This window comes from Rana temporaria, chromosome 2, assembly GCF_905171775.1.
Source record: "Rana temporaria chromosome 2, aRanTem1.1, whole genome shotgun sequence".
Taxonomy (NCBI): Eukaryota; Metazoa; Chordata; class Amphibia; order Anura; family Ranidae; genus Rana; species Rana temporaria.
The window spans coordinates 512798582-512815885 of NC_053490.1; the positions used below are offsets into that span (position 1 = coordinate 512798582).

General features: G+C 46.8%; 1 protein-coding gene across 3 annotated transcripts in view; it reads left to right on the forward strand.

Annotated features, from left to right (window-relative positions):
* Positions 1 to 17304, forward strand: part of DSCAM (DS cell adhesion molecule) — a 712133-nt gene that overhangs the window by 348239 nt on the left and 346590 nt on the right. For all 3 annotated transcript variants that reach the window (XM_040338983.1, XM_040338982.1, XM_040338984.1), the window contains exons 10-11: positions 2906 to 3025; positions 9560 to 9733. In XM_040338983.1, coding sequence (XP_040194917.1) covers positions 2906 to 3025; positions 9560 to 9733 — 294 coding nt within the window. The remainder of the gene's footprint in view (positions 1 to 2905; positions 3026 to 9559; positions 9734 to 17304) is intronic.

Here is a 17304-nt window from a genome sequence, read left to right on the forward strand (position 1 = left end):
ACTGAGCTGTAGCCGTCTTTCTGAGTAGTAGTTAAAGGGTTCCTCCTGGCATTTTAGCACACCCTGGTCTTTGTCTTTGAATGCAGAGTGCCCTAAACGATGGTACAGCATTCAGTCCTGTCCAGGCACAGCCTGCCATGGACATTGACATGATGTCTGCAGCGGGGCAGGATGCTGTACCTGTCCCTCCTTAGGTGCACTAAAATGTTGGGAGGAAAGCACTGCAGATAGTTGTCCCCGTGTGCAGAGGACTTGTGTACATCTTGGCATAAACATACACTATATTACCGAAAGTATTGGGACACCTGTCTTTACACGCACATGAACTTTAACGTCCGTAGGGTTCAATATTGAGTTGGTCCACCCTTTGCAGCTAAAACAGCTTCAACTCTTCTGGGAAGGCTGTCCACAAGGTTCTTCTCTTAAAGTGGAGTTCCACCCATAAATATAACATTACATCAGCAGTTTAAAAAAAATGTCATTAGTCCTTTAAGAATTTTTTTTTTTTTTTAGATGCCTTCAAAGTGTTGTTGCTAGGCAGAATAGTTAATCTTCCCTCTTCCTGCACCTAGGTGCTTAAGCTTCCTAACCTACACCGCACAGACTCCTGGGAATGTAGTGGGTTTAACTTTCCAGGAGTCTGTGCACTCCCCAGTCTCGAAGAATCATGTGACGTGGACAGCACAGGTGCTGAAACCTGATCTGAAACCTATTACACTGCTTGTGCAGCACTGAGCATGTGCGAGATCTGCAAGGCTGAAATCCAGGAAGTCATACAGTCTGGCTTCATGATGCCCACACTTAAGATGGCCCCAGTCAATTTATATTTTATAAAGTGTCTAAATGCTGTAACAACCTAACAAAACGGACCTTAGTTTACAGACTAACTTTACTAGAATACATTAAGCTTGTGTATTACAGGGGTATTTATATTTAAAAAGTGAAATTGTGGCCGGAACTCCGCTTTAAAGGGTTAGTTCACCTTACCAAAAAACTGCTTATGCAGATAAGGGGCATCTAGATAAAAAAAAAAAAAAATACTGTGCAACTAAAGTTGAATAATTATGTTTCTCACGAAGCCTGACCTGAAAACTGCCAGGACGTTGCTAGGATGTTGCTAAGCAAGGCCCAGCTAATATTGTTCACCTTCACCATCACAGGAGTGAATGCTCCGACTCTGAGCAATAACTGGGCTTTGCTTAACAGTGTCCTAGGAGTTTTCAGGTCAGGCTTCAGGAGGAACAAAAATTATCTACACCTATAGAAAATGCATTATTCAATTTTGGTTAGAGCTGCATAGCTTGCTTTCATATAAAGACGTCCCTTATGTATAGGCAGTTTTTTGGTAAAGGTGAACTAATCCTTTAAAACTACATCTTCCTAAGCAGATTGCATGCTTGATGCAGAACTTCGTTCCAGGGTTCGGTTTCCACTAGTGATGCTACCTGCTATCTTCTTTTTCTTGAATGGGTTTAAATCGTACATACATTTCCATGGGCGTCCGCTGAAATTTTTTCAGAGAGGGGCGCTTCGGCAGCGGCGATACACAGTCGCATTTAACCCTTTCTTCAAACGCTAGCGGGGGTTAAAAGCACCGAATAGCGCAGCTAAAACAATGGTAAAGCGCCACTTTACCGATAACGCGGCCAGCTGGCAGTGTGAAATAGCTCTTGAGATAATTCAGCTTCACTCCATGCCCATTAAATATAGCCTAGAGAATGTACAGAACCCCCTTCAGCACAGATGGACCCCACCTTCAGCACAGACCCCTCCATTCAGCACAGATGGACCCCCCTTCAGCACAGACCTCTCCATTCAGCACAGACCCCCCTTCAGCACAGATGGACCCCCTTTAAGCACAGACCCCCCTTCAGCACATTCCCCAGTTCAGTACAGACCCCCCCTTCAGCATAGATGGACCCCCCATTCAGCACAAACCCCCCCTCCCCCATCCCATTCAGTACCTCAGATCAGCCATCAGCGCAGCACAGGCACAGCAGGTTCCCTCCCCCTGTGTACACATAAACACAGGAGGGGGGGCGGCTTCACTCTGCTCGCTGTGCCTGTGTGACATCCAACCCAGGACCACTCAGACAGCCCGTGGCCGCAAAACTCTTCAACACCTTCTCGATTTTACAGGGGGGTCAATTGTCCCCCCTTACCCAATGGAGCGGACACCCATGTACAATTCTGCAGAATGTGCTAGTGAAGTGTTTTTTTTTTTTTCTCAACTGCAGAGCTGCACATGATCATATAGCGTTGGATCACATGATAGTCATATGATGGCGGCTTTGGAAAGCATCATAGTACCCTACATCTATTTAGTAACTTGCTTGATTGACTCTGTTGATCTATTTTGCTAAACTCTATTGGTGTCCTGAACCCCATAAATAGATACAACTGTGTCATACCCTGTTCTTAAGCTCCTGCGTGTGTGTATATATATATATATATATATATATATATATATATATATATATATATATATATATATATATATATGAAACTATTAGGGACATTAGATTGCATTATAAGCTCCTCAGGGGCGGGGACTAGTGTTAATAGTCTGTGTACTTTGTAAAGGACTATGGAATTTATTGGTATTGGGGAATGCATGCTAAGCTCCACTGGTGTGCTCTTGGGACAAGAGCTGGAACTGGCCTCTGCCCCATAAGAGCAGAAACCCGATCGCAGATGAAACTGCTTCAACCCCTGTTCCTAAACTCCTGTGTGTATTATGACATTGTTAGGGACATAAGATTGCAGTATAAGCTCCTCAGGGGCAGGGACTGAGGTGAATAGTCTATGTACTTCGCAAAGGACTGGCATTTATTGGTATTATATTGATGAAGTACAGTATTGGACGTTTAATAAAATAATCATCAATTATCCAATCTTTTTACAGTTCCTCCTCGATTTGTGGTGCAACCCACCGACCAAGATGGCATTTTTCGAAAAGCTGTGATACTGAATTGCTCTGCAGAGGGATATCCTGTACCTACCATTGTGTGGAAGTACTCAAAAGGTAATATCCACATCATGCCTTGTCTCATACCTAACCTGTCCTATGTCTTTCCCAGCATGAACAAGGTTGAATCCAGCAGGGGTCTAGTACCTTGCATCTGTTCTGAAATCTGAGGAATATGCATTGCATCTGGATGGGAAAATTGGCGTATGGTGCAGCCACCCCATCCATCATTGGATATAAACAGTTGCTATGCCCTTGTAGTCCATTTGTTTATGTTGTTGTCAAAACACATTTCTCCCCCTTACTTATGTATCCTGGGCAGTCCCGCCTATATTTTTATTCATATAGACAGCCTGTTAAAACAGCCCCACCCATTGTTTTGTTCCTGTGCCCAGCCCCACCCATTGTTTTGTTCCTATGCCCAGCCCCACCCATTGTTTTAGGTTTTAGTCCACTGGACAGCTTCACTGTAGTCCTGGCACTCTGACCCATTTTCCTAATCCCGTGGATATCCCCCCATCCCACAATTATTTAAGTCACATGGACAGTACCATCATGGTTTTAGCCCCCTAGACATCCTCACCCACAGCCCCTCCCTATGTTTTAGTCCTGTGGACAGCCCCACCCTATTTTTATGTCATGTGGAGAGCCCTAGAGTTTTAGCCTTATGGACAGCCCTATCCCCTGTTTAGGTCACATCGTCAACCCCATCATGGTTTTAGCCCTGTAGACAGCCCCCCATTATTTTAGTCACATGGACAGTACCATCATGATTTTAGCCCTGTGCACTTCTAAAAATCCTTTTATTGAAGCTTCATATGTCAAGTGGTTGACAGATGGAGCAGGGGACAAAGAGGTAGACGTGTTTTCAAGTTTCAGCGTCTACCTATTTGTCCCCTGCTCCATCCAGCCACTTGTCATATGAAGCTTCAATAAAAGGATTTTTGGAAGTGCAGCCGTTTGGAATTATTTCTTCACATTACACAGCATGCGAGCTGGGCTAGCACCTGACTAGTGTGTGTGGGGATTAACCAGAGACTCACTCTCCTGTAGGAGCTTATCTTGTTTCATGATTTTAGCCCTCTGGACATTCTCACCACTTGTTTTGGCCACATAAACCGCTCCATGGTTTTAGTCCTGTGATCAGGCGCTCCTTATGTTTAAGTCCTGTGGACAGCCCCATCATAGTTTTAGCCCGGTGGACAGCCCTATCCACTGTTTAGGTCACATGGACAGCCCCAGCCCCCTTAGTCCTGTGGACAGCCACATCCTTTGTTTAAGTCTTGTGGATAGTCGCTTTATGGTTTTAGTCCGGTGGATAGCCACACCCATTGTTTTATATCCGCAAACGGTCCCATCTATTGTTTTAGTTCCTCTGACATCCCTACCCTTTCTTTTAGTCTCATGGACATTCCCAATAATTATTTTAGCCCCTTGTTTAATCCAATTGCACAGCCACATTATGGTTTCAGTCTTGTGGACAGCCTCACCCTATGTTTAAGTCAATTGGACAGCCCTATCATTGTCTTAGTTCTGTGGACAACCCCCCCCTATTGTTTAGGTCATGTGCTCCAGAATTGGCAGCGGGCTGGACAGGTGGACTCTGACAACAGAATTGTCTTGTATTATGCACCCTCCTGGATCAGACCCCTGTCCCTTTGATAATGATACAGGACCAGTGGGACGGACCCAAGAAACCCCACCAAAAAAGACTCAGGAAAAAATATTAACTCTAGCCCTATTTGCTGGGGCAGCATTAAACTCAACCTGCCTACACGACACAAGTCCATCAAGTCCAACCCATGTGTGTGATTATATGTCAGTATTACTTTGTATATCCCTGTATCTTGCGGTCGTTCAGATGTTTATCTAATTGTTTTTTTAAACTATTGCTGCCCCCCGCGGAAACCGCCGCCCGTGGAAGGGAATTACACATCCTTGCCATGCTTACAGTAAAGAACCCTCTATGCAGTTTAAGGTTAAACCTCTCTTTTCTAATTTTATTGAGTGACCACATGTCTAATTAAACTTCCCTATTGTGGGGTCACCAGTAAGGTATTTGGAAATTCAAATCATATTGTGGTTTTAGTCCTGTGGACAGCCGCACCCATTGTTTGTCACTTGAACAGTTCCATCATGGTTTTACTCTAGTGGACAGCCCAACCCATTGTTTAGGTCATGTAGACAGCCTCAGCGTTTTAGTCTTGTGGACAGCCCCAAACTTTTAAGTCATTAGGATAGTTTCTTTATGGTTTTAGTCTGGTGGATAGCCCCACCCATTGTTTTAGTGCCGCAAACAGTCCCGTCTATTGTTTTAGTCCCTCTGACATCCCTACCCTTTGTTTTAGACTCATTGGGCCAAATTCACAAAGAGATACGACGGTGTATCTCCTGATACACCATCGTATCTCTGACTTACACTGGTCTTATCTATGCGCCTGATTCATAGAATCAGTTACGCATAGATATGGCTAAGGCCCCGTACACACGAGAGGATCGATCCGCTGAAATTGATCCGCGGATCGGTTTCAGCGGATAGATCCGCTGGTGTGTACGATCCAGCGGATATTTATCCGTGGATATATTTCGGACCGACCGATTTCCAGCAGATAAAAATTTCTTAGCATGCTAAGAAATCTATCCGCTGGAATCGGCTCCAGCGGATCGATCCGGTGGTCTGTACAGACTCACCGGATCGATCTGTCTGAACCCATCCCTCGCATGCGTCGTAATGATTCGACGCATGCGTGGAATTTCTTATATGACAGCGTCGCGCACGTCGCCGCGTCATCATCGCGGCGACGGCGCGACACGTCATCGCGATGGGAATTCGGCGCGGATTTTGATCCGATGGTGTGTACACTCCATCGGATCAAAATCCCCAGAGGATTTATCCGCGGAAACGGTCCGGAGGACCGTATCCGCGGATAAATCCTATCGTGTGTACTAGGCATTAGATCCGCCAGGTGTAACTGTGTTACACCGTCGGATCTTATTTTCAATTTGAAAATGGCGCGGGGGCGTTCGTTTGCGTACGCTGATTCAGAAACCCGCGCGTCGCAAGTTACGCTCACGTCGAAACCACTGACGTCCTAGTGACGTCAGTGGGAGCAATGCACGCCGGGAAATTTCGCAGACGACGCATGCTCATTTAAATCGGCGCGGGAACGCGCCTGATTTAAATAGTACACTCCCCCTAGCCGCGGAATTTTAATTCCGCCGGGGGATTTGCGAGACGCCGCCGCAAGTTTGGAGGTAATTGGTTTGTGAATTACCCACTTGCCTCTCAAACTTGCGGCAGGGTATCTTAAATCAGATAGATCACGCGGATCTAAAGATCCGCTGATCTACCTGAATCTGGCCCATTGACAGTCCCAATCATTATTTTAAGCCCCTTGGGCAGACCCACGCATTATTTTTGTCCAGTGGGAAGCTCAAATCATTATTTTAATCCCATTGACAGCCCTATTGCTCCTTGAACTGGCAGGGTGAAATGTTTTTCGGGGACGTTACTAATTCTTAAAGCATCCATACGCTTAATATTGGCTGACAACATGTCTGGCTGCTCTGGATATAGGTGACAAGTACACTTAACCATTATCCTAGTGAAATGAAAGGACGGGAACTAGGAGGATGTTCAAAAAAAAAGAACGATGGCTCTAGATGTCTGCGGCTGCATGTCTCGGTCATGAGACCGTGTGAGTTGTTTCTACTGTTACATTGCAATTTATTCATTCCCTCGGGAAATCGAGCGAAAAGCTTAATCACCAAACAAGCACACACTCTCTCATTACCATATTAACTGCTCAAACGGAGAAAACAGAAACGTCGAGGTGAAAAGGCCACAAAACATCGACTACGGTTTCAATTTTTTTTTTTAAAGAAGACATTCTTTCCAGTGGTGACGAGTGTGTAAATTCACTAAATATTATTATTAAGAAGTTTAACCTCCTTCAGCTGATGCGGTAAAACAGCTAATGTGCAGCCCAATGTCTGACACCCTGGAAAGAATTGTCTGCACCCGCCCCCTCCACTACATCATACTGACTGACAACAAAGCTTATTTAAATGGAAAGTGCATGGTGCACATATTAAAGCAGTATTACATCCAAAAGAAAATGTTATATATTGCAGCTTACCAGTTATTCGATGTGGTGGCTGCATTCATCATCTGGTGATCTGACCAGTAACACACTTCCTGCATTAGAGTGCCCCCACTATGGATGAAGGAGCACAGGGGGCACATTTGGTCAGCAGCATTAGTCTGAAGGGAAGGGGTGTGTTATACAGTTCTGTGAAAAAGTATTTGCCCCCTTCCTGAATTTTTTGCATATTTGTCTCACTCAAACAATATTATTTAATATTACACAAAATACAAAATTACGTTTTTAAATTATGATTTAATTTATTAAAGGGGTTGTAAACCTTCATGTTTTTTTTCACCTTAATGCATCCTATGCATTAAGGTGAAAAACACCTTGCAGTCACCATCCCCCGACCCCCCGTTTTTACTTATCTGAGCCTCGAATTTCCGAGGGCACGATCCCGCGTCGTTCTCACCATGTCTGATCGGCTCTAGATTGATAGCAGCGCAGCCATTGGCTCCCGCTGCTGTCAATCAAATCCAATGATGCGGCCGCCAGGGGGCGGGGCCGAGTCATACATTTGGCGGCTATGGATGCCGATTGTGTGGCACGGGAGCGCGCCCACAAGGTAACCCCCTCGGGAGAGAGCTTCCCAGAGGGGGTTAGCTCTTGCGGGGAGGAGCCGCGATAGCCGCCGTGGGACCCCAAAAGAGGACAATCAGGGCCACTTTGTGCAAAACGAACTGCACAGTGGAGGTAAGTATGATATGTTTATTTTTTTTTAAATCAAAGCTTTAGTGTCACTTTAAGGGAAATCTGTCCAAACCTGCCTGGTCTTATGTGTCCTTGCTATATCATGAATGAACTACACTTTTTTTAACAATTTTTTTTTAAATCTAAATATAGATTTACAAGCCCCCCCCCCTTCACCATCATCATTGCAAGCCCCTCATTGCAAGTCCCCCCTCACCATCTTCATTGCAAGCCCCTCACAATCATTGCAAGTCCCCCCTCACCATCATCATTGAAAGCCCCCCCCCTCACAATCATTAATTGCAAGCCGATCATATTCATTGCAAGCCCCCCCCCCCCCCAACATCATCATTACAAGCCTCTCATTGCAAGCCCCCCCTCACCATCATCATTACAAGCCCCTCATTGCAAGCCCCCCATCACCGCCATTTCAAGCCATCATTGCAAGCCCACCCCTCACCGTCATAAATTCAAGCCATCATTGCAACCCCCCCACACTATAATTTCAAGCCCCCCTCACCATCGTTTCAGGCCATCATTGCAAGCTCCTCCTCACCATCATTTTAAGCCCCTCCCCTCACCATCATTGCAAGCCCCCCTCACCATCATTGCAAGCCCCTCACCATCATTGCAAGCCCCCCCCCCTCACCAATATTGCAAGCCCCTCACCATCATTACAAGCCCCCCTCTTCACCATCATCATTGCAAGCCCCTCATTGCAAGTCCCCCCTCACCATCTTCATTGCAAGCCCCTCACCATCATCATTTAAAGCCCTCCCCCCTCACAATCATTAATTGCAAGCCGATCATATTCATTGCAAGGCCCCCCCCCCCCCCAACATCGTCATTACAAGCCTCTCATTGCAAGCCCCCCCTCACCATCATCATTACAAGCCCCTCATTGCAAGCCCCCCCTCACCATCATCATTACAAGCCCCTCATTGCAAGCCCCCCCCCCCTCACCATCATCATTGAAAGCCCCTCACAGCCTGTGCCAAACTGCTGCTGCTGTGTCACGGTCCCGCTGTGTCACAGAGCGCACAGTGTAGTTAACAGTTCGGGCACGCTGTGATAAAAGTCCTGCCCTCCTCCTCCTAGACCAGCTTGTGTGATAGACAGAACACTGACTCTATCACACAAGCTAGTCTAGGTCAGGAGGAGGGCGCCCGAACTGTTAACACTGTGAGCTCCGTGACACAGCGGGACCGCTGTGTTACAACCTGCCTGGCATGTTAGGAATCCGGCCCTGGGTGGGGTGGGCTGGATAAATGTCCTCCGCGGGCCGCATGTGGCCCGCGGACCGTAGTTTGAGGACCCCTGCTTTAGGCTTTTCCCCTCTGTTTTCACCTGGTGATCTAGACCTCTGGATGAAGGAGAACAGGGGGCACATCTGGGCAGCAGCATTGTCAGTCTGGGGGGAGGGGAGTGTTCTATGTACTAGCAGATTTAAACACACTAACAAATGAAACCCATACTCCAGCTAACACTTTATAAGCAGTTACAACAAGGGTTTTATTTTTCCTGTTAGGATAAAGGTTTTACATAAATAAAAGCTACTCATTTTAAATCGTTTGTCTCAATCATCGAATTGCTACATTTGCAGGGCAGCTTAATTTGTTGAGAGCTTAATTGGAAGTCTTTTAAGACTGTGCGGACCCTTTCCCTGTAGAACGAAATAAAGTAGGCTTGTATTACAAGAAGTTGGATCTGTCGGAAGGTAAGGTGTCTGATACGCTTCTCTCTTCTCCCGCAGGTGCCGGAGTTCCCCAGTTTCAGCCAATCGCATTGAACGGAAGAATACAGCTTCTAGGTAATGGCTCCTTATTGATAAAACACATTCTGGAGGAAGATAGCGGATACTACCTCTGCAAGGTCAGCAACGACGTTGGAGCTGACGTCAGCAAGTCCATGTATCTCACCGTTAAAAGTAAGAGCTGCAACCATTTATTACTTGCTATTCCAAAATCTTGTTTCATAAATGAGGGATATTATTGGTCAAATTACAAGACTGAATATCTCTTGCCGACAACAACCAATCAGATGTCTGTCTTTATCTTATATCCCGCCTGTGAATAGTGAGAGTTGAAATGTGATTGGTTGGTGTGATATAAACATCTTCTTTGCTTGTTTCTATTCCCTTTCCTTTCCCTTTTGCTTATCCCTTTCCACAACCCATCCCTTCTCTATCAATTCCCTTTCAATTGAGGCATCCATTTACTTTATTGCCTGCCTCTCATATTTTAAATTAATATGCATGAGCCTGTAATAAAATGCAATTAATTCTTTAAATCTATGAAATCTAACCGCTTCAGCCAGGGGCGTTGCTAGGTGGCAAAAAGACCAGGGGCTTAAGCCCGAAGTCCAAGGCCAGAACTGGGGGGGGGGTTAGTGGTGTTGTATGTGGCGTAGCGTAGCGTTTTTTTGGGGCTGGGCGGTGGGGTTGTGTGACTTACCAGTGCCCATCAATGCTGACCACTGACCTACCTGCACTGACCTACCTCCACTGACCTACCTGCACTGACCTACCTGACCTACGTACACTGACCACTGACCTGCATGACCTTAACACACACTGACCTACTGACAATGGCATAGATACACACACTGACTTACCTGAGCTCAGCCGTGGTGTGCGTTCACACATTTAGTCACTCGTCACTGTCAGAGAGGAGAGGAGCTGCCGAGGAGGAGAGGAGCTGCCATGCCGAGAAGGAGGAGAGGAGCTGCCATGCCGTGGAGGAGGAGAGGAGCTGCCATGCCGAGGAGGAGGCGAGGAGCTGCCATGCCGAGGAGGAGGCGAGGATCTGCCATGCCGAGGAGGAGAGGGAGGAGAGCCACCCGCCTGAGCAGGGATATTGTTCGGCGGCTGCATTTGAAATTCCCGCCTTCTGGAGACTCTGCAGGCTATGATGAATGCACGTCACACATCCCATGGTCCTCCTGGCATTGGCGCTGCAGGCTCCAGAAGGCGGGACCTATGGCACTCAGCCCCAGCCGCACTCGGCCACACTCGGCCCCAGCCGCACTCGGCCGAACTCAGCCACACTCGGCCCCAGCCGCACTCGGCCACACTTGGCCCCAGCCAAACTCAGCCAAACTCGGCCACACTCGGCCCCAGCCGCACTCGGCCCCAGCTACATTCGGCCGCACTCGGCCTCACTCGGCCACAGCCGCGATCAGATCAATCCCGGGCCCCGGCGCTCAGGGCCAACAAATACAAAGCATCATTAAATAGACTCGGGGCTTTTCGGGGTCCCATTCAGGGCTCCAGCCCCCCAAGCCCGGGCCTAACGACGCCCCTGGCTTCAGCCCCGAAAGATTTTACCCCCTTCCTGACCAGAGCACTTTTTAAAATTTGGCACTCCGTCGCTTTAACTGACAATTACGCGGTTGTGCGACGTTGTACCCAAACACAATTTGCATCCTTTTTTTCCCCACAAATAGAGCTTTCTTTTGGTGGTATTTGATCACCTCTGCTGTTTTTTTATTTTTTGCGCTATAAACAAAAGAACAGCGACAATTAAAAAAAAAAAAAAAACACAATCAGGGTTATTTACGAAAGTGAACAGTTGATCAGTAATTTCTCCCCTGAGAGAACCAGGATCTGTGTGTCTACACAAACAGATCTCGGTTCACGCTGTGTCATGAGCGATCGCGGGTGCCCAGCGGTCATCACACCCACCGGCACTCGCATCGGCTAGGGGGGCGAGCAGCGGGCACCCCTAGTGGCCACAGGGCGAAGCGACGTAACATACCATTGTTTCGTTCAACCGAGCCATGTTGCCGCTGTAAAACTGCGGAGGCTGGTCGGCAAGTGGTTAAAAGAATCTTATACAGATGTCTATACATCAGGCTCAAGCTACTGTAGATTTCCAAGAACTGGGAAGTCTTGGGTGGCTGTTTGCATAAGCTGTCTTTTAGCACCTCCTGTGTAAGTCAGTGTACAGAATCTGCACATGCAAGTCAGGTTCTGTTGGAGGATTTTGGCACTGGGGTCTATTTATAAAAAAAAAAAAACATCTTGGACAAATGTGACATAGTTTGCTGTATACAGTGATTTCCTATGATTGTCAGCTCCATCTATGCACTGTCACTGTACTCACACCTCCCAACTTTCTGAGATGGGAATGAGGGACACCTTTCAGCAAAAGTATGCAGGCATAGGACACACCCCTTGCCACGCCCCCTTAAAGGAGAATTGTACACAAAAATAGGATTGGTTAAACCCACAAGTGCTTTTTTTTACCACTACTATTTCTTTATATTGGCTTTTGGAATTTACATATGCAGCAATTTAGAAATCAGATGAAAGGTTTAGCGCTGGAAAACACTTTTTGATAGATAAAAAGTGCATTTTATATACAACTATAGATAAGACCAGAATGAGGGACAAATGAGGAGAATGAGGGACATTGCTCCAAATCAGGGACAGTCCCTCGAAATGAGGAAAAGTTGGGGGGTATGCTGTACTAATGATACTGGCAGGAAAGGGGTTGACACCAGGGGCGATCCTACGGTTAAGGGTGTCCCTAGGGGGTGTTTGCTAAGTGTGTGGGGGATGGACTGACTGGGTGAACACAGAAATCTGTGATCCTGCTTAGCAGGAACAGAAGATCTCTGTGTTCTCCCCCGTCAGAACGGCGATCTGCCTTGTTCACAGTTCTGCCTCTCTGGGGAACGATTGTGGGTGTCGGACATCGTGTCCACCTGACCCGCTGATTGGCTCCCCCTCTGTCATATGGGCATGTGTGTGCGTGCCTCAGGTGGCGCGTGCCGCCCACAGTATCTATTGCACAAATCACATACAGGTACGCGATTTTGCACAATACCATCGCCCTGCCACAGTATATATGCAGTGGACGGTTTTAAGTGGTTAAAGAGGGCCTTCCTTCCCCAAGAGCAGGCACCACAAGAATATTCAGAAAAGCGTCTTCTCTTCCATCTCTGAATGACGCTTTATCAGTCAGGCTTGACTTTCCCTGACTTTGTGGCTAAGCCCCGCCAACTGCCATTCCACTGTCCAATAAGAGTGCTTCAGCCTGGTGCTCATGCCAACCAATCAGAATTTTTCTTCCGTTTTCCAAACAATATTTGAAGAATAAGTGGGGTAACCTGGTTGCTGTGACAATTCAGTCCAGTTTTTAATAAGTCCTTTACTGTTCTTTTCTGTCGTTTTCTGTAAAGTATATTCCTTTTCGGTTGGGATCTTTTCATGTTTTTTAGCTCTGCACTGTGCATGGCTGAAGCCTGGAGCATTCCAGCACAGCAGCTCCCTCTGGTAGCCATTAATTGATCCTGCATAATGAGGAGAGCCAGCGCTGCAAGGTCACCCTTCCTGTCTATCCCAGCAAGCCGCCAGCAGAAGGGGAATGCCAGGCATTAATGCTGGCGGTATTCAAAAGAAAAAAAATGACAAATAAGAGTATAAAAAACATCTCTTTACCTTTGTCACAGGGTGCCATTGTCACAAAGATTACACATTCCTATGCGGTTCTGCATATTTTTGCATAAAGTGATAACAGGAATTCTATAATAAAAGAGTACCTGTTATTTTGCAGAAGATAAAGCATTGGGGAACCTAGACACTGCTTTTGTTCCTGAGGTTATAGGGGTTTCAGTGTGTTTTGAAGAGGGTGTTATATTAACCTTAACCTGTCCTAGGATGGCCACCTTTCCAAACTACTATTCAGGGACACCCCCTTCCCAAAAATCAGCTTGTGGTGTAACGAATCACAGCACAGTGATTGGACACAAGAGGCGGGATTTATGATTTCTCCAATCACAAGCAGGGGGCGGGGACTGTGCTCCTTTAGGCATTCACGGCCAGGACAAGTACTGTCAGTGAGTAAAGCGGTGATGTGGCGACCTTTTTTGGAGGCATTAGTTTGACTTGGGGGGTGGCTGTGTCAGTTTCATTCCGGGACACTGTATTGTCCTGGAATGAAGGTGCCCGGGACAGATCTGCAAAATGCGGGACTGTCCCCGGGCAATCCGGGACACGTGGTCACCCTAACCTGTCCTATTCAATCTTAATGGCCTTAATAGATTCTCCTAGGGCCCGTTCACATTAGTGGTTGGAAGGGGGGGCCATACAGTAGTAGCCCATTATGTGTCACTTACCTGAAACTGAAGCTTGCAATGTCCCCCAATTCCTCGCTGGCTGGAAGCGTCTATTCTTCACCCCTCTTCCTTCTGGGGCCGCGACCTCCGGCTCTGTATCTGTCCAGAGTCACGTGACGTCTCTCCGTGGCATTTACAGTCACGGCATGACCTCAGCTTGAAACGACACAGCGTGCCCTTTCTACAGTGCGCATGCGCCGAATACACCGGCATGCGCGTTAGACATCGCCGTACGGGGAATTGTAAATACAGTTGAACCTCGGATTACGAGCATAATCCGTTCCAGGAGTATGCTCGTAATCCAAAGTGCTCGTATATGAAAGCGAGTTTTCCCATTGAAGTCAATGGAAACGAAAATAATTTGTTCTGCATTGACTTCAATGGGATGCAATACCGAATGCGGCCAAAGGTTGGGGGCGCCAGAGAGCACCGAAAATGTCCGAAAAGGCCCGAGGACACTTTGGCTTGTTTCCTGCGCCCCTGTACCTCAGGCCAAATGAGGAACTGCAGGCCAATGTTCGGCTTTTCACGGCTCATGCGCCCCCGTACCTCAGGCCAAATGAGGTACTGCCGGCCTATTTTCGGCAACACTCGCTAACTGAGTCAGAATTAGAAAAAAAAGGTGCTCGCAAATCAAAACACTCTCAAACCAAGTTACTCTTAAACCTTGGTTCCACTGTATCTCCTTAACCGTGTAGGTTTAGGAGATATTTCCAGCACCTACAGGTAAGCCTTAATCTAGGCTTACCTGTAGGTGAAAGTGGTCTGTAAGGGTTTACGACCACTTTAATTTTAGTTGTGGACTTAGAGCACTTGACACATATGTAGCCAATTCCCGGGCCCCTGAGGCCTAAGTGACCTCCAGGGTTAAGGACAGCTGAAATCCTTCTATGCAGAGTGGGTTACGAAGCATGGTGGGTGCAATGCTAGATAGATTCATTGGGCGTCAGACACTTCTTGAATGCAAAGAGATTTAGTGTCTCTTCAACAGAACTGTAGGTGAGAGGGTTAAGGCACGAGTAGGATCGCTGTCTCCTATGGCAACAGTCTTGTAACAGTTTCTAACACAAGTTGTAATAAACTCCTTTACTTCCTCTACAATCTCCTCTTGTAGATCTTCACTCAACTGAGCTCACTAGACTTGCTGATCCACTATCACTGGATCCCCTGAGCTCTTCCAATCTTCTCACTGAGTACCTTCCTTAAGTGTGAGCCCTGCATCCCTGCTGGGTCCCTAGCTTGGCACTCACAGATAATCCTCAAGCATCACCCCTCTGGCCTGCTCAGTCACTGGCTTGACACACAATACTGCTCTGCAAGTGTCCCCTCCACTGGCTGGGTACCTGGCTTGGCACCTGCAGAAGTTTTCCAATTCTTCACCGTCCCCGGTTGGTGAGAACACTGCTCTGGTACTTGCTTCAGCTACTCAGTGGTCTCTGGTAACAAGGTGGCTGGTCCCTCAGTGGCATCAGCTTCCCCTCTACCTCCGACCACGTCAGGTTCTCTGGCTGGCAGAACCATCACTTCTGGTTGGACTGCAAGCCGCAGTCCCAACTCTACGCTGCTCTCTTGCTTCTGGATAGGCCCCTCAGACAGCCTAGCAACCAGTTGCCCCCAGGATAGGCCTCAGGCTCCAGCCTAGCAGCCTGGGGCAGTACAACACACATCCACCCATACAGCCGTCCAGGTGGCACCAAATTTCGAACACCTGACTCCACCCAAATAGGTTCTCCCAGAAGGCCAAGGGACCCAGGAAATCCCTGCCCATTGGCTGAGACACCCTATTATTCCTAATCTATCCTTGCAATGCTCTTGTTTTTTCGAATATCACCAGATACCAGGCCACCTAGCGACAGAAGAGAGAAGTGCAGCAGTTCCAGAGTTGGGGCGAAATTAATTGACCTCCTAACAATTGGCCAAGGCAACTATCACTTGGCAAATAAATTTAACAGCAACCCTGCCTAAACATCAGGGTGCTACATATAAGGACATATTCACCTATAACAGAACAGCGCCACACCTACTTCCTTAACCCATTCCTCACTCTATACTCTACTTATGTAGTTGTATTAGTAGGGCCAGCAGTTCCCAACATAAACAACATATAGCCATTTGGTGGGACCACCCCAAACTTTTAGTTTAGTAGTAACTTGAGGACATCTATCTTCTTCCTAAGTATTCTGAGCACTGTCCTTGCAGCAACAAATAATGGGCAAAGCTACACAGGGACACCATAAAACATATCCACTTTTAAGCACATGTTTAGGAATAAATAGCAGAGGCACACAATAACTAGGATCTCACACATCGGTCTGTACTCACTAATTTCTTTGCATAGTTGAATGCCCCTTCCAATATCTGCCAGACATATTTCCTGTGAATTCTTCAGACCAAAATAAGTCCCTCAGCTCCAGCAGAGTTCAGTAGAATCCCCAAGCAAACACAGCCGGGACCTCAATGAGGAAAATGAAGAAGCACAGTTTGGACTGCCCAGAGGGGCAGCAGCCCTTCAGGCTGGGATCTCCTCCTCCTGGACAAAGAGACCCTCTGCTCCAGGCTATTTATGCTCACTCCCAGCCATCATCTGGGCACCCTCCCCCAGGAATTGTCTGTGACCACATAAGTGTTCATACTGTAGATTTGCCACTACTTTCCAGAACCATCTAGAAAATGGGGGGGGGGGGCACCTCCAGAGCGATCACAAGCAGCTACACTGATAACAGGAGAACTAAATTCACATAAGGTGCTACAAGCAGTACAGTTAGTGCCAATATAGATATTATTTGATTTCTGCACCTCAATGTACAGGTCTGTATAGATTAATGTATCCTATAATCTCTGCTCTGTGCAATACTCCACATTACATATTTAGAAGCCTTGTGCTCCCTCTGCCATTTAATATGCACAGTACTATTATCTTTTTTTTTATTGTTCGTCCTTGTGCAAATATGAAGGGGAAAATCTGCATTCTCTCAAATAACAAGGCTTTCTTGTATTAAACTAGCAGATGTATTCCTTCATGGATACAGAGGAGCTCAGACTGATATCTGAGCGAGGTCATACATCTTTCATATTAAATATTTAACAAAGTTTAACTAAACTGACTGTACTTCATGGCAAGCTGTTTTTACTTAACACTACAAAGACTCTTTGAAGTGGAGAGGCTGTGAAATACCTTAATCTTCGGGCTGAAAGACAGACGGGAGATACTTATTTGGAAAGCTTGTAGAGTAAGCTGTTAAACCCTTATCGAGATAAATCATGTTTTATATCTCTGAGTCCTCCAATGAAACCGTTCTATATGGCTAGAAGAATTTTCAGAGGCACTTTGCTGATGAGCTGATGTTTTTGTAGTGAGAAATGTTTTTGTAGTGAGAA